Genomic DNA, 18,488 nt, shown 5'->3' on the forward strand with positions numbered 1-18,488 from the left:
TGGAATATCACTGGACCAGCATTGGCATTTGTAATCTGGAGGCCAACAGTAAGTGTTCTGGGGACGCAGGTTAGTCACTGTGATGGTGGCTAGTGACAGGGGCTATTGTTGTAAAAAAAACACAATTTGCATCACATGTTTTTTTAGGGAAGGAAATTTGACATCCTTATCCAATCTAGCCTACATGTGACCCCAGACCCACAGCAATGTGGTTGACCTTTTACTGCCCTCTGAAATGACCTAGCAAGCCATTCAGTTCAAGGGCAAGCAGGGATGCTCGAAATACTTTGCAGGTCAGACAGCATCTGCAGGAGAGAGAAGCAGAGCTAATGTTGTAGTTATGTGACATTTCAGTCCTGAAATGTTAACTGGTTTTCTCTCCACAAATACTGGCCTGCTGAGTATTTCCAGCATTTTCTGTTTTTATTTTAGATTTCCAGTAGCGTTTTGCTTTAACATCCAGGCTAGGATTGACAAATAGCCTGCAGCAGACGGTGTTTACGCCACATCAGGGCTAGTTAATAACCATCTCCTATTGAAATAAGACCAACATTTCCCTGCATTCCACTAGCATTGCGAGAGGGAGGGAGCAGGGAGTGCAGTGTATTAACTGCAAGAACAGAACACAGGCTGAGTACTCTGAAACAAATGGTTTCCTTTTTTTTAACACTTCCATGGGATGTGGGTGTCACCAACTGGACCAGCATGCATTGGCCATCCCTACTTGCCCCTTGAACTGAGTTTGTTTGCTAGGTCATTTCAGAGGGCAGTTAAAAGTCAACTACATTGCTGTGGGCCTGGAGTCACATGTGGGCCAGACTGGGTAAGGATGGTAGATTTCCTTCCCCATAGAACATCTGTGAACTAGATTGGTTTTTACAACAATTGTTGAAAGTTATCAGTAGCCACCATTATGGTGACTGCGTCTTTTCTTTTCAATTCCACCAGCTGCTATGTTGAGATTTAAACCTGTGTCCCCAGAACATTAACTGTGGGCTCTAGATTACTAGTCCCAGTGATTATTTTGCCACAATCTCCCTAAACCTTTCAAAGCCATCTATGAAGCTCAAGTCAGGTGTGTGACACGTATTAAATTGTAACAGATTCAGCAACTTACACAGCTCATTCTCAGAGCAGTTGGTTTAATCAATGCCCCTGCCCCCTCAATCACTATGGCTGCAGTCTGTACGATGGTAGTCATGGTGTTGTGAGACTTCTTACTGCAATCTGTACAACAGAATGCATTGTGGTAATTCAGAAGATTGTCTCCACAGCTCCTCCCTTAATCAGTGACCGCAGTCACCAAGAAGGATAAGAGCAGCAAAGTAGTGGCAACTCGTGCACCAACATGTTTCTCTATAAGTCACAAACTCCCTGCTTTAATCATGTACCTCTATTGAATCAACACTCAAGAAGCTTGACACCATGCTGAACAAAGCAGTCCACTCGATTCTTACCCCTTCTACAAACATTCAGTTCATCCACAACCGATGAACAGTGGCAGCAGTGTGTAACATCTGCAAGGTGCACAGGAGTAATTCACCTCAGTCCCTTAAACCACACCTTTCAAACTCACCATCACCTGGAAGGAAAGCAGATACCTGGGCACGTCATCACCTGGAAGTTGCGCTCCAAATCATTCATCGTCCTAAGTTGGAAGTATATCACTGCTCCTCCACTGTCACTGGATCAAAGTCCTGGAATTCCTTCCCTTACTGCACTGTGGGTATACCTACACCTCCAGGTCTGCAACAGTTCAAGAAGGCAGTTTACCATCATCTTCTGAAAGACCACAAGGAATGGACAATAAAAGCAATAAAATTCGCAGCCCTGTAAATTAATTTTTAAATAATTCTGGAATTACCTATCTAACGTCATGGTGGGAGCACCATTACTAAAAGAATTGCAGAGATCCAAGAGAAAAGCCTTCTCAGAGCAACCATGGATGTTCAATAGTGCTTTGTCCATACTATTAGCAAGTAAAAATATGTATCAATTGCAGATTCGGTATGCAATTAGGAAAACAAATGGCATGTTGGCCTTTATTGCAAGGGTACTGGGGTATAAGAATAAAGAAGCTTTTCTGTAGTGGTATAAGGCTTTGGTAAGACCACACCTGGTGTATTGTGGGCAATTCTGGTCTCCAGAAAGGTTGTAATTGCATTGGAGACAGTGCAGCAAATGTTCACTAGATTGGTCCCTAGGATGAGAAGGTCAGAGAGTTTTGGTGTATCAGGAAATCCAGGAATATAGGCAACATGCGGGAAAATGGAGTTAAACCCCTAGATCATCGATGATATTAAGTGGTGAATCAGGCTCGATGAGCCACGTGGTCTACTCCTGATCCCGTTCCTTATGCTTCTATAACATTTCATGGGGTTCAAAGTCAGTGTTGATAACTATAGCAATTATACCTTGAAAATGGAGAACTTCAGTGAATTGAGGGTGCAGCTGAAGCAAATCGATTCCTTAGAAGAGTCACACAGATTCAAAATGTTAACTGTGTTCTTCTGCCCACTGATGCTGCCAGACCTGCTGAGCTCATCCAGCATTTTCTATTTTAAGTTTCAGGCTGGACAAAATGTTCAGTATTTCAGTGGGAGAACAAGTGGATTATCTTTTGAAAATAAAATGCAGGATAAATAAATATCAGAAATCAGCAAGCTCAGAATAAATAAAGATGACCATAAATTCGGGGAAACTTACACAATTTCTTTTGACTGTTTTGAGATAGGAAATGCATTTCAAAGGCATCTGATTACTATCACAATATAAACACAGAAGCTAACAATTGCTGGTGGAAGTTGTTCTTCCATCAGAAATATTTTTGGTACTTCAAGTTATGTTGTTATTTATGTTCAGATGGCACAGTGGTTAGCATTGCTGCCTCACAGCGCCAGGGACCCCAGGTTCAATTCCTGCCTCAGGTCACTGTCTGTGTGGAGTTTGCACATTCTCCCCATGTCTGCATGTGTTTCCTCCCACAGACCAAAGATGTGTGGGTTAGATTGATTGGCCATGCTAAATTGACCCCAGTGTCAGGGAATTAGCAGGGTGAATATGCTGGGGTTACAGGAATAGGGCCTGAGTCGAATTGTGGTTGGTGCAGACTCGCTGAGTGTCCTCCTTCTGCACTGTAGGGATTCAATGATTATTTGTTAGAGTTGGGCATTCAGCATAATCAGTCTGAGATTTGAGTGTTGCATGTTTTGTTTTATTGAAATAAATGTTGGGTTTTTGAGGTTAAAACAAACTTTCTTTTCTAGTTTGCAGCCCAGTGTGAGGGTGAAAAATTTCTCCTCGCTCATTTCCATGAATGGCTATCTGGAATTGGTCTTGTTATGTGTCGCATTCGGAAACTGCCAGTTGCAACAATTTTTACAACCCATGCAACGTTGTTGGGACGCTACCTGTGTGCTGGGAATGTTGATTTTTACAATAGCCTGAAAAATGTAAGTGTACCTTTGCATGGTCAGTGTCTTTTCTATGGTATGCCCACTGCCTGTGCTGATAAGAAAGTTTATAACCTCCTTTCACTGACTAAGAACTGAAATAGTATGTTTTCCACCTCTGAAATTTGGCTGTAAATCCATCCAAGTCAATTTTGCACTGCATAAGTTATCTCTGGAAGAGAAAAGGCTGTTTTATTACAGGACATAATAATAAAAAGAATTGCAAATAATGGAATCATAAGAACATAAGAAATAAAAAGAATTGCAAATAATGGAATCATGGCACAAAAGCATGAAAAATATTGAAAATACACAAAAGGTCTAATAATAATTAGTAGTTGTCTCAGCATTTCATTCACCAGGATTCTCTGACTCAAAGACTAGCTTTACTCCCTGCACATGGAAACCCTCAACAATGGTTTCATGGTGAAACAGGAGGACACCTTCTGGTTAACGAGGCAATTACAGTTTGGCTGTGGAGCCAAAGAGCATTGTCACAGAACACTAACTTTCTCGCTCCACCTACTCCAAGGTGCTATATAAGTGGTATACTTTTAGAAGCAAAGCATGAACTATTTCAACCGTACTTAAAATTTTAACGTGTAGAAAAGACAATGAATTTCTATGTGAGAAAACAGTGGGGTATTAATTGATTTTGGCAATAGCACAAAATCAGCAGAATTGTTTTGGTGTGTATTATAAGCCCTTCTCCGTATTGAAAATAGCACAGGGTATAAAATAAGTGCTAGGAAAAGGATTGACAAGTTAGAGTTACGTGCATTAAGCCTTTCAGTGGCATCGCCACCCCACAAAAACCAGTCTTTGGCTTGCTTTCTGTAGAAAATCACATGATAGTCAATTACTGTTATTTTCCCAAAGCTCTATGTAATAAGTCACATCTCTACAGGTCAGTTTAGGCTGCTTGAGAGGTACGCTCTTGCCCACGTCCTCAACACCTGCAAAGAAAAGTAGAAAACCTCTTGCCCTACACATCTTTGGACACTGAGAGGCAATTTATTCATTTTTAATTCATTCAAGGACATGGGCGTTGTTGGCTGGCCAGAATTTATTGCCCATCCCTGGTTGCCCTTGGAGGGAATTGAAGCTACGGTGAAAATCCTCAAGTTGCCACACTCTTGTTCGGGTACACTGAAGAAGAATTTAGCACGGCCAGTGCATTTAACCAGCATGTCTTTCAGACACCATTAGTTGTAGAAGATAAAAAGATTCAAAGGCAGTGAGAGGGGATTTTTATGTTGGGAATGCCAACTACTTGAAGATTGCAAGACTGGGTTGGACAGGTAAGGGAGGATTTGATGGTTCAGTTTGATTGATTCAATGGACCCCGCTTCTCTCTCCTGGTCCTTCATCTTTTCCTTCAGTCCAATATTTTCCATTTCAATTTCAGAGTTTCTCGATCCATGATTTTCTACTTTTTTTTTGTTATTCAAAACTATGCATTGACTTCATAGCTTGTTTCCTCTCTTTAAAACAGTTTGATGTTGACAAAGAGGCCGGTGTACGGCAGATTTACCATCGGTACTGTATGGAACGGGCCGCGATTCATTGCGCTCACGTGTTCACCACCGTGTCGGAGATAACAGCCATGGAGGCCGAACATCTGCTCAAACGCAAACCAGGTGAGTTCACCTGAATCACTATTGAACTTGACAGATTTTCCCCCATCTCTCCTAAATGTATTGACCTATGAGCTCACACAGCCCTCCAGAAAAGGCCGGTGATTATCGCAAGACTATTAATCCAGAAACTCAGCGAATGTTCTGGGGACCCAGGTTTGAATCCTACCACAGCAAATGATGGAATTTGAATTCAATTTTTTTTTAAAAATCTGGAATTAAGAATCTACTGATGACCATGAAGTCATTGTTGATTGTCGGAAAAACCCTGTCTGGTTCACTCATGTCCTTTAGGGAAGGAAATCTGCCATCCTTAATAGGTCTGGCCTACATGTGACTCCAGAGCCGCAGCAATGTGGTTGACTCTCAAACTGCCTTCCAAGAGCAGCTAGGAATGGGCAATAACTGCTGGCCAGCCAATGACGCGCGTGCCTCACGAACGAATAAAAAAAATCTTACCCAGGGATTTTTAAAATTCATTCATTGGAAGTGGACATTGCTCTCTGGGCCCGCCGTTATTGCTCATCCCTAATTGCCCTTGAACTGAATAACCTGCTAGGCCTCAGACATTTAAAGGTCAATTGCATTGCAATCGATCTGAAGTCACATGTAGGCCTGGCCTGATTTCCTTCCCTAAGGAGCATTAGTGAACCAGCTAGGTTTTTACAGCAATCAACAATGGTTTGTTGAATTAAAATTTCACCATCTGCCGTGGTTTGAACCCAGGTCCCCAGAGCTTTACCCTGGGTCTCTGGATTACTAATTAATTGACAATACTAATACGCTATCACCTCACTGAATAATGTGCCAGCACAGTGAATGTCGGCAGGCTATTGAACATAAGTGGGGAATCACAACTGATTTTGATTTTGTCCTCAACTGAAGTTGACACATTAGAGTTAGACACATGGGCAGTATGATGGCACAGTGGTTAGCACTGCTGCCTTGCAGCGCCAAGGACCCAGGTTCGGTTCCTGGCTTGGGTCACTGTCTGTGCGGAGTTTGCACGTTCTCCCCATGTCTGTGTGTGTTTCCTCCGGGTGCTCCAGTTTCCTTCCACAATTTAAAAAACTTGCTGGTTAGGTGCATTGACCCAAACAGGCGCCGGACTAGGGGAATTTCACAGTAATTTCACTGCAGTGTTAATGTAAGCCTTACTTGTGACTAATAACTTTACTTTTACTTTTTCCAGCAATTTTCTGTACTATTCACTCTGATTTTCTCTCTCAACCCAGTCATTGGGCAAAAGAGTCCAATTCTAGCACCTTGTCACCAGTATAACTGAGACCAGCTAAACCGACACATACCAGTGGTTGAAATTGGGACTTTCCTGACTTTCCTGATCTGGATTGGACACAAGGGAGAATTTCCTTTGATTTAAAAATATTTTAATATTCATTATTATAAAAACAGAAAATACTGGAAACAAAGTTAATATTTCAGATGACTTTTGTAAAATTACCAATCAGAAGTTAAATCTTTCTCTCTCCATGGATACTGCCAGACCAGCTGAGTATTTCCAGCCATTCCTGTTTTCACTTGGACTTCCCCATCCGCAGTGTTTTGGTCCTGTTGGACTGCCATGGACTAATCACACAGAAGTCTCACAACACCAGGTTAAAGTGACTCACCTGATGAAGGAGCAGTGCTCCGAAAGCTTGTGATTCCAAATAAACTTGTTGGACTTTAACCTGGTGTTATAAAACTTCTTACTGTGTTTACCCCAGTCCAACACCAGCATCTATACCTTCTAATTATATTAAAGCTTAAATACTGCAAACCCTGGCAACACAGAGCAAACCAGTCCGTTGTATTAGTCACAACAGTCTTCTCCATCACAACTACAGATTTCTGCTGGTCTGAATTTTCTGTGCATGTTTTTTAAAGTTGATTTTTTTTTTCTCTGTTATTCAGATGTGGTCACTCCCAATGGCCTCAACATAAAGAAGTTCTCCGCCATGCACGAATTCCAGAATCTACACGCACGCAGCAAAAGTCACATCCAGGAATTTGTCCGCGGGCACTTCTATGGGTAAGTTCAAAACTTAAACCTGGGGCACAGTGCAAAGAGGGGAAATTGTTTTCATTTTGTCTTGTACTGGAGATGACAGGATAAGAGAATACTAACTCACGTGGAACAAAATCTCCCCAAGAACCCTTCAGGAACAGACGCTCAAAAATAATTTTGAGATATCTGAAAGCTACTGCTCAACGTATTCCAATGATTTAAGCTGGCATTTTGTTTGGGAATTGTTTTAGCTGGTATAGTTCCAGTGCAGTTGTCATATGGCAATCCTACAACCCTCACCTAACTGACACCATGCATTTCCCTCACTGGTGCCTCCACTTTGCTGAGTTTGTCACTTGGAATAGGCCTCATCTTGTGAAATGATAATATTTATATTGATTCTGTGTGGGGATGAGGATGCTGTAAATAGATATCATTGAACAGCAGGCCATATCTTTTTTTCCCTTTTGATGTTGTGAGCACAGATTACAGTGAGGCCAGTTATATAATAAGAAGAAACATTCAGAATCTGTCTATTTCATCCAGTGCAGCACAGATGCAGCCTCAGGTGACCAGTGTTGTCATGGTCATTTCTTTCTCTTTGATCTTTCTCCCTTTTACACCCTCCTGCATTTTCCAGTTGTGGCTCGTTTGGCAGCACGCTCACCTCTGAATGATAAGGTTCTGGGTTCGAGTCCCACTCCAGTATTTAAGCATGAGAATCAAGGCTGAAACTCCTGTGCTGTGCTGAGGGAGCATTGTATTGTCAGAGGTGATGTCTTTCAGATGAGAAATTATACTGAGACTCCATCTGCCTGCACAGGTGGATGTCAAAGGCCCAAGACGCTCTTTCAAAGAAGAGCAGGTAAATTCTCTCTGGCAGACTATCTGATCTTTGTCCCTCAGTCATCATCCCAGAAAAACAGATTCTCTCATTGAAACACAGTATTGCAGAAGGAGGCCATTCGGCCCATCGAGTCTGCGTCGACAACAATCCCACATAGGCACTGTCCTCATAAGCCCACATATTCACCCCACTAATCCCTCTAACCTATGCATCCCAGGACAGATTCACCTGACGAAGAGGGAAACCTTGAAAGCTTGTGAGTTTACTATCAAATAAATCAGTTGGACTTAAACCTGGTGTTGTCAGACTTCTTACCGTGGGATGAAAATCATGGAGCAAATGTGAATTTCCCCCTCTGACCGTCTGTGTTTTTCAACGCATTGCAAGGGCATTGTACCACCTGATGTTATAGGGTGCTATTGATCGTCCTCTCCACATTATTGACACAGCACTCAGAATTAGTTTGGTTTGTTTTACTTTGAGGGTGGAGTTAACATAGAACATGGAACACTACAGCACAAACAGGCCCATCGGCCCACTAGTTGTGCCGATCACTTCTATACCTACTAAGCCATAGACCTATCTATAACCCCCAATCCCATTAGATCCCATATACTCATCCAGAAGTCTTTTAAAAGACCCCAGTGAGTTCGCCTCCACCACCACCGATGGCAGCCGATTCCATTCACTCACCACCCTCTGAGTGAAAAACTTTCCCCTAACATCTCCTCTGTACTTGCTTCCCTTCACCTTAAATCTGTGTCCTCTCGTAGCGACCATTTCAGCCCTGGGAAATAGCCTCTGAAAATCCACCCTATCTATTCCTCTCAACATCTTATAAACCTCTATCAGGTCGCCTCTCAACCTTCGTCTCTCCAGGGAGAAGAGTCCCAGCTCCCTCAATCTATCTTCATAAGGCATGCTTCCCAATCCAGGCAGCATCCTTGTAAATCTCCTCTGCACCCTTTCAATAGCTTCCACGTCCTTGCTATAGTGAGGCGACCAGAACTGCACACAGTACTCCAAGTGGGGTCTGACAAGGGTCTTATAAAGTTGCAGCATTACCTCCCGACTCCTAAACTCAATCCCTCGATTAATGAAGGCCAGTACACCATACGCCTTCTTGACCACATCCTCCACCTGCGTGGCCGATTTAAGAGTCCTATGGACCCGGACCCCAAGATCTCTCTGCTCTTCAACACAGCTAAGACTCCTACCCTTGATATTGTATTCCTTCATCCCATTGGTCCTGCCAAAATGGACCACCACACATTTATCTGCATTGAAGTCCATCTGCCACTCCTCCACCCAGTCTTGCATCCTACCTATGTCCCGCTGCAACTTCTGACATCCCTCCAGACTATCCACAACACCACCAACCTTCGTATCGTCTGCGAACTTGCTAACCCATCCCTCCACTTCCTCATCCAGGTCATTTATGAAAATGACAAACGACAAGGCTCCTAGAACAGGCCCCTGGGGCACTCCACTGGTGACCAACCTCCATGCAGAAAAAGGCCCATCCACAACCACTCTCTGCCTTTGGCAGGCAAGCCAGTTCTGGATCCACAAGGCCAAAGCCCCTTGGATCCCATGCCCTCTCACCTTCTCAAGAAGTCTTGCATGGGAGACCTTATCAAATGCCTGAGTTTGATAAGAGTTCCTGGATATTCACAAATTAACTACTTCCTGCAAAGTACAGACCCAAGAGGAAGTACCTACTATTGTAGAATATAAATTGAGTGGTAGGAGCAGAAATGAGAAGAATTTCCGCTCAAGAGTGGGACAGCTGGCCACACACACAATCCCGTGCTGTTCAGCTCGTTGCATGTACTTGTGAGAGGGGCACAGCCAGAAGTCACTGTTCCCACTCTTACCTCATGGGGGGCAACTGGACAGCCATTCACTCAGTGGAATCTGGGGCTCCGGATTCTGTATCAATCAGAATATCACAGACAATCCTTAGTCCCACAATTTAATGATGCCGGTTCTCCTCTGCGCTGTCCAGGAAAGATGGGCGATCCTGTTTCCCACAGATGGCAGCAAATCCCCCCCCCACCCACCTCTTCTGATAAAGGTGGCCTGGCTGGAGGTTAAAGCCACGTTTAGTACGCATGGAGACCATAACAGAACTGCCCAGCTGTGCAGAAGGCTGGAACAATCTGTCAACATTCTAGGTGTTATCATGGCTGCAGCATTTGAGCGTTTGTTTGCCTCCATGGTTTGTCTCCATAGAGACCCAGCTCCAGCAGAATACGCAGTGGATATGTGGTCTGACCTGTACTCTTGCACTAGCCATGGTGCAGTGCAAAGTGGGTCGGTGCGAGCAGCATGGGCACCTTGACCACCCCTCTCCCCCCTCAATTGGGCACTCAGGGAAGAGGAGTGCCAGCCTGGTACTCTGGGGGGCTTCAGCCCAGGACATTGCAAGGGTGCCCTGTTGCTCCACCTCCCCTCTGCCAGTGCATGCCAGTTGCATTAAACCCCATTAAACCCAGCAGGTCAGACGGACACCATTAACAAGCACTGCCCTCTTAGCTCAGAGCCACCAGAGAAAATCTGCCAAAGCTGGTTGTGCTTTTTAGGATGGCACAGGTGTGATTGTAGAGAAAGAAAGATAAAGAAGTTTTGAAGGCACACAGGCATACAAACATTGGACAAAAACTTGTAAAGGTGTTCACTTGCACTGTTTGGAAATCTCCTGGATTTCCATCTTGCTGCTGGTTGCTTCAGTGGTCAGAGGGTATCAAAGAGTGTGGAACGTGGTCCCCATCAGGGCCTGATCGTGTCCTCCCAGAGTAATTTCTGTCACTTTAGTAACATTGAGATGACTGAATATTCCAACATGAGCAGGCTTGAATACTGGTCACTTTGGGAATTGAAGGCCTGGGCATGTATCTTGAAGTCATATAGATTGCCAGGTTCTGAGCAGAGAGGGTACAAAAGAGTCATTGTATCTGGTGCCGCTGTTGCCCTGATGTGAGCTGGATACAAAGAGACCTACATCGAACATTACAGCGCAGTACAGACCCTTCAGCCCTTGATGTTGCACCGATCTGTGAAAAACATCTAAAGCCCATCTAACCTACCTGAAGAGGAATGAAACAGACTGTGGGTGGTATGGAACACTGTGGGTGCAGTTTGAGGGTTAGAAGTGGCAAGCTTCCTTCTGTGGGCTGAAAATTAGAAAAACAGAGGCTTCCCTGGATGTTAGAATGATGGAGTTTGCACGTTCAATTGTTTCTGGCTTTCCTTGTTCGAATGTAATACAAGGCAATGGGAAAGTTGGCCTTGACTGCAAGAGGGATTGAATGCAAGATTAAAGATGCGAATGCAGTCTTTGTGAGACCACAGATGGAGAATTGTATCGCCTGTTCATCTCTTTATAAAGGGATTGCAACCAAAGTGCACCAGTCCGCATTAAAGGACCAGTGTATTATCGATGAGGTGAGAGTGGCTAAGTGGGCCTATGTGCTGAACTATGAGGGTTCATGCAGAAAAGAAAGATGTTTAACCTGCCTGGCATGTCCAGAATAACTCTACCTTGGCCAGCCTTTACCCCACCCTGCAACACTGACCCTACCCCCCGGCCCGGCCTTTACCCTACCCCCCGGCCCGGCCTTTACCCCACCCTGCAACACTGACCCTACCCCCCGGCCCGGCTTTTACCCCACCCTGCAACACTGACCCTACCCCCCTGGTCTGACCTTTACCCCACCCTGCAACACTGACCCTACCCCTGGCCTGGCCTTCACCCCACCCTGCAACACTGACCCTACCCCCCGGCCCGGCCTTCACCCCACCCTGCAACACTGACCCTACCCCCCGGCCCGGCCTTTACCCCACCCTGCAACACTGACCCTACCCCCCCGGCCCGGCCTTTACCCCACCCTGCAACACTGACCCTACCCCCCGGCCCAGCCTTCACCCCACCCTGCAACACTGACCCTACCCCCCGGCCCGGCCTTCACCCCACCCTGCAACACTGACCCTACCCCCCGGCCCGGCCTTTACCCCACGCTGCAACACTGACCCTACCCCCCGGCCTGGCCTTTACCCCACCCTGCAACACTGACCCCACCCTGCAACACTGACCCTACCCCCCGGCCTGGCCTTTACCCCACCCTGCAACACTGACCCCACCCTGCAACACTGACCCTACCCCCCGGCCTGGCCTTTACCCCACCCTGCAACACTAACCCCACCCTGCAACACTGACCCTACCCCCCGGCCTGGCCTTTACCCCACCCTGCAACACTGACCCTACCCTGCAACACTGACCCTACCCCCCGGCCCGGCCTTCACCCCACCCTGCAACACTGACCCTACCCCCCTGGTCTGACCTTTACCCCACCCTGAAACACTGACCCTACCCCCCGGCCTGGCCTTCACCCCACCCTGCAACACTGACCCTACCCCTGGCCTGACCTTCACCCCACCCTGCAACACTGACCCTATCCCTGGCCTGGCCTTCACCCCACCCTGCAACACTGACCCTATCCCTGGCCTGGCCTTCACCCCACCCTGCAACACTGACCCTATCCCTGGCCTGGCCTTCACCCCACCCTGCAACACTGACCCTACCCCCCTGGTCTGACCTTCACCCCACCCTGCAACACTGACCCTATCCCTGGCCTGACCTTCACCCCACCCTGCAACACTGACCCTATCCCTGGCCTGGCCTTCACCCCACCCTGCAACACTGACCCTACCCCTGGCCTGGCCTTCACCCCACCCTGCAACACTGACCCTATCCCCGGCCTGGCCTTTACCCCACCCTGCAACACTGACTCTACCCCCCTGGCAGCCATATCCAGGCCATTTGATGATGAGATTGGGGATGTTTTGCTATTGGAAGATTGTGAATGTTTTAGCCTCCACACCCCATAGTGCAGTGAGGCACTGTCACTGAGTGGACTCTTTTTGGGATCATAACATTGCTACAGGGCCTTTCAGCAAATCAAGTCTGGGATGATAAAGATGCCAAGGGACAGTGGTTACTGAGAGCAATGGTGATCGGGGGTGAATGACAAGTCCTTTCCTGATCAAGGTGCATGAAGGAGCAATCTCGAGGAGCTGAATAGTCCACTCACACTCCTCTTCCCTGTGCTGAAAGAGCTCTCTGCAAAGTCAGCTCCCCATTGGGAGCAGGTGTGACGGTGACATGAATACATTCCTGTGAAAAACTCTGTGCTGTCCATACAGACTTTGTCAGGGCTTGGGAAACATTTCATTTCTATTTACAGATGCCTGAACCTGCGCAGGAATGGAGGGGTAGGGTGTGTAGATTCTAATCCGCACATTTGGCGCGAGGGATCTGTATGTCAACATAGTTCAGCGCATGTGAAAGGTCACACCACCAGCAAGTAGTGAAATTTAATTCAGCTGTCATGAGAGTAAACTAAAGTGTGTGTCATAAATAAGGCGCCATGTGTGGTGTACAACCCAGCAAAGGATTGTAAACAAAATAATCAAGAACAAGTATCAGGAGCTAACCCTCCCTGGCCCAGCCTTCACCCCACCCTGCAACACTGACCCTATCCCCCTGGTCTGACCTTCACCCCACCCTGCAACACTGACCCTACCCCCCTGGTCTGACCTTCACCCCACCCTGCAACACTGACCCTACCCCCCTGGCCCAGCCTTCACCCCACCCTGCAACACTGACCCTACCCCCCTGGTCTGACCTTCACCCCACCCTGCAGCACTGACCCTACCCCCCTGGCCCAGCCTTCACCCCACCCTGCAACACTGACCCTACCCCCCTGGTCTGACCTTCACCCCACCCTGCAGCACTGACCCTACCCCCCTGGTCTGACCTTTACCCCACCCTGCAGCACTGACCCTACCCCCCTGGCCCAGCCTTCACCCCACCCTGCAACACTGACCCTACCCCCCTGGCCCAGCCTTCACCCCACCCTGCAGCACTGACCCTACCCCCCTGGTCTGACCTTCACCCCGCCCTGCAACACTGACCCTACCCCCCTGGCCCAGCCTTCACCCCGCCCTGCAACACTGACCCTACCCCCCTGGCCCAGCCTTCACCCCACCCTGCAACACTGACCCTACCCCCCTGGTCTGACCTTCACCCCGCCCTGCAACACTGACCCTACCCCCCTGGCCCAGCCTTCACCCCACCCTGCAGCACTGACCCTACCCCCCTGGCCCAGCCTTCACCCCACCCTGCAGCACTGACCCTACCCCCCTGGTCTGACCTTCACCCCGCCCTGCAGCACTGACCCTACCCCCCCTGGTCTGACCTTTACCCCACCCTGCAGCACTGACCCTACCCCCCTGGTCTGACCTTCACCCCACCCTGCAACACTGACCCTACCCCCCTGGTCTGACCTTTACCCCACCCTGCAGCACTGACCCTACCCCCCTGGTCTGACCTTCACCCCGCCCTGCAACACTGACCCTACCCCCCTGGTCTGACCTTTACCCCGCCCTGCAGCACTGACCCTACCCCCCTGGTCTGACCTTCACCCCGCCCTGCAGCACTGACCCTACCCCCCTGGTCTGACCTTCACCCCGCCCTGCAACACTGACCCTACCCCCCTGGTCTGACCTTCACCCCACCCTGCAGCACTGACCCCCTCCTCCTGGCTCGGCCTTGAAACAATTTGGAGTCCTGGCTTAATCAACAATCCAATCTTAACCAACAGGCTGATATTTGTGATTGGCCCCCAAAAAGGCCAAAGCTGTGGCTACTCACTTCAAAGTCCAGGAAGAAGATATTATTTAAGAAGCCAGATGTATGACACTTTGCTGCAATTGTAAAAGTGAACATACAAATTTCTCGCTGATACAGAACTTAATTTGGAAGGCGGGGATGGGCCTTCTAATGAGCATGCCTGTCATGCAAATACATGCAAAAGAGCTTCTGGATTCTGTACGTTCAGAAGCTCAACTTGCCTTTCAGTTCTGAGAACTTGATGCTAAAGTTCATCCCTTGGTCGGGAAACTGATGTTTGACCTTCTGTTAAATTAAGGCCCCCAGCTGCCGAGCTTCCCACTCGAGGGAGGCCCGGAAACTTCTGTTCAAAAGATCAACAGAGATTTATGTCCTGCTGGTCCATCGTTATATCTGAGTTTCCACAGGCCCCCTGATGGTTTACAAAGCTGCATTCTTTCTAAGTATAAAAATGATTTAAATTCACATAATACCCCTTTTCCTGGTGATTTTCTGGATTGGGAAAGTGTGTACCCAACATCTAGTGTACAACCACAGCAGTGGGATGAATACCAAAGAATGCAAATTGGAGGGAGAGCCACAAGCTTAGCTTGGATGTGGCTCCCAGTGACTCGATACAAGTTCCAGCAACAACCTTAGAAGGGAAGTGAGAAAACACTCTGCTGCATTATGATATCGTGTATGTGCAGAAACGTCACTATATGAGAGATCGTATTCACGCAACTGCTGCTGTATGAGCTACAAATGCAGAAATCAATCACTAGAAATATGAAAAGCACATGAATTTCCTCACCAGTTATTCAGGTGATTGTCACAAATTATTTCTCATCCAACCTGTGAGTCACTCCCAGATATCCATTATTCCGCATATAAAAACTTAATGATATGGAATATGTCCGTCCTGGACACACACAGTGAGAGCATTCCATGGACGTGTATATGAATTTTATGCATCTTTGAGGGATGTTAGCACAGAGAATGAGAAACTTTTCTCTTCAAGTAACCAGTGTCAAGTTGGCCCAGGAAAGGTACAGCATGATTCAAATAAAGATCATATTGTTTTGCCTCAATGGTGCACCGTAACAGCAATCTTATAAGAGCAGCCATTAGGGCACCAATATAGTTTTTTTTCATCTACCTTCCTAAACCTGCCAACTTTATGTTTTTGAGGAAGATTACCAATCAAATGCCAAATTAAATTGTGTCAGGCACATATTGGCGGGAACTGAATGGAGCCATTGTATTGCAGAAGTTTACAGAACTGAAGAAGTCATTTGACCCGTTTGGAGAAGAGAGAGGGGAATGATTTTGATTTGATTTGATTTATTATTGTCACAGGTATTAGTATTGAGTGAAAAGTATTGCTTCTTGTGGACTATACAGACAAAGCTTACCATACACAGAAGGAAAGGAGAGAGTGCAGAATGTAGTGTTACAGTCATAGCTAGGATGCAGAGAAAGGTCAACTTAATGTGAGGTAGGTCCATTCAAAAGTCTGATGGCAGCAGGGAAGAACTGCAGTTCCAACTCTCAAGCAGCATGACACCATCCAGGATAAAGTCCGCTAGATTGATACCCCTTTCACAAACATTCATTCCCTCTATTACTGGCGATCAGTGGCAGCTGTGTGTACCATGTACAAGATGCACAGCAGGAATTCAGCAAAGTTCCTTAGGCAGCACCTTCCAAACCCAAAACCACTACCACCTCGAAGGACAAGAGTAGAAGATACCTAGAAACTCCAATACCTGGAGATTCCCCTTCAAGTCACTTGCCATCCTGACTTAGAAATATATTACCGTCCCTTCAGTGTTGATGGGTCAAAGTCCTGGAATTTCCTTCTTAACAGCGCTGTGGGTGTACCTACACCTCAGGGACTGCAGTGATGCAAGAAGGAACCTCACCACCACCTTCTGATGGACAACTAGGGATGGGCAATAAATGCTGGCCGAGACAGTGATGCCCACGTTCCGTAAATGAATATTCAAGAATCCCAAATATCAACTGGGTGCCGGTGACCCTGATTTTAGTATATTAATTAGATGGGCCATTTTCTGCCTGAATAAAGCGTTTGAGGGTGAGTGTAGCAACTTTAACTGTTTTCACGCTCTTGCCAGGTGGCAGGGATTAATTTTGCTGCCAGATTGTGCCTGTGCAGAAGCACTCTAAAGTTAACCCTGCTGCCCTGCTTTCTCTTGGCAGCTCTGCATCTTTATCTGCTGTCCTGTTAATAGAGTCAGTAATCTCTGCTTCAACTTTTCTGACACATTCGGAGTATTCCGAGCCTCAGTAACTCTTTGTGTAAATAAATTTCTTCTCAACAGTCTATGAATATGAGTCACTAACTCCCCAGTTAGAGAAAGTGGTCCATTTCTATTCATTCAATCAGCATTTTTCATAATTTTAAAAAGCATTATTCACTTGGAGTTTTCTGCACCAATCAAAGTCACTTCATCTCTCAAGTCTTTGCATGAATATAATTTACTAACGCTGGAACAGGTTAATCTTATTGTTGCTATTATCTTTCTCCCAAACGATAACAACTCCGACACAGGAGGTCTTCAGAAAGGCAAATTATGACAGATGCTGGAATCTGAAAGAAAAACAGGAAATGCTGGAAAATCTCAGCAGGTCTGACAGCATCTGTGGAGAGAGAGAGAATAGAGTCAACGTTTCAAGTCTGGATGACCCCTTGTTGGGGCTACATTTTAAATGTTCATTTCTTATCGCTCCATTTGTCCACTTCCAAATTTCACTTTCCATCTTGTTCCTTGCAATCCTGTTGCTGCTCCCCTCCCCGACTAGGGCCATCAGCCGTATTCTTCAGGTTGTCCTTTGACACTATGTGCCTTTGTTCTGCCATTTATACATTATTTTGTGCAGCTGTGATGAAGGGTCACCCAAACTCGAAACATTGGCTCTATTCCCTCTCCACAGAGGCTGTCAGGCCTGCTGAGATTTTCCAGTGTTTTGTATTGGAAGGAAACTTTCATCCTGTGGAATTGAACCAAAGTGCCAGAGGTGAAATGTTGGTAGCTAACATATTGTACTGCACGCCCTTCCATCCTGTTTTATTGGCATGCCTGTAATCTTTTTCCCCAGATGCCTGAACTTTGACCTGGATAAGACCTTGTTCATTTTCATCGCAGGAAGATACGAGTTCTCGAATAAGGGTGCTGACGTATTTCTGGAAGCTCTGGCTCGTCTAAATTATCTGCTCAAGGTAAGAGGCTGAATGGATTATGGGTGAACGTTTGTTTCCTGTCTGATTGTTTGCTGGCGGCTGTGAGTCTGAAGCTGAGTTTGATCAGCAGACAAGTGACTAGCCGTTAAGTCTTCAGAAGATGTCACAGAGGGGCAGCATGTAGATGAAAAGTGGGAGTGGGTCAGAGATGAATCCCTGGGGGACACCAGAGGCAACAATATGGGAGCAGGAAGAGAAACCACTGCAGCTGATTCTCTGGCTACCATTTGATAGATAAAAATGTGGGTGGCATGTGGTTAGCCCTACTGCCTCATAATGCCAGGGACCTGGGTTCGATTCCCAGTTTGGGTCATTGACTGTGCAGAGTCTGTATGTCCTCCCCATGGGTTTCCTCTGGGTGCTCTGGTTTCCCCTCACAGTCTGAAAGATGTAAATTCTCCCTCAGTGTACCTGAACCTGAATGTGGTGACTTGGGGCTTTTCATGATAACTTCATTGCAGTGTTAATGAAGCCTACTTGTGACAATAATAAATAAAATTTAAACCTTAGAGGCATTTGAGGTGGATGATGTGATTATCTGTGCCAGAGGCTGCAGATAGATTAAGAAAGATGAGAAAAAATAGGTCACACATGGAATGTGGCTCT

The 18,488-nt window shown here is 46.6% G+C and overlaps 1 protein-coding gene across 1 annotated transcript in view; it reads left to right on the plus strand.

Moving 5' to 3' along the window:
- The window catches only part of LOC145343863 (glycogen [starch] synthase, muscle-like), a 105,551-nt gene that overhangs the window by 32,977 nt on the left and 54,086 nt on the right, over nucleotides 1–18,488 (plus strand). Inside the window, exons 4-7 of the mRNA XM_080190333.1 lie at nucleotides 3,267–3,452; nucleotides 4,948–5,092; nucleotides 7,004–7,121; nucleotides 17,741–17,861. Of these exons, the coding sequence (XP_080046459.1) occupies nucleotides 3,267–3,452; nucleotides 4,948–5,092; nucleotides 7,004–7,121; nucleotides 17,741–17,861 (570 nt within the window). The remainder of the gene's footprint in view (nucleotides 1–3,266; nucleotides 3,453–4,947; nucleotides 5,093–7,003; nucleotides 7,122–17,740; nucleotides 17,862–18,488) is intronic.

The sequence above is a fragment of the Carcharhinus amblyrhynchos genome, chromosome 6 (assembly GCF_965287045.1).
Source record: "Carcharhinus amblyrhynchos chromosome 6, sCarAmb.v2.hapA, whole genome shotgun sequence".
Classification (NCBI taxonomy): Eukaryota; Metazoa; Chordata; class Chondrichthyes; order Carcharhiniformes; family Carcharhinidae; genus Carcharhinus; species Carcharhinus amblyrhynchos.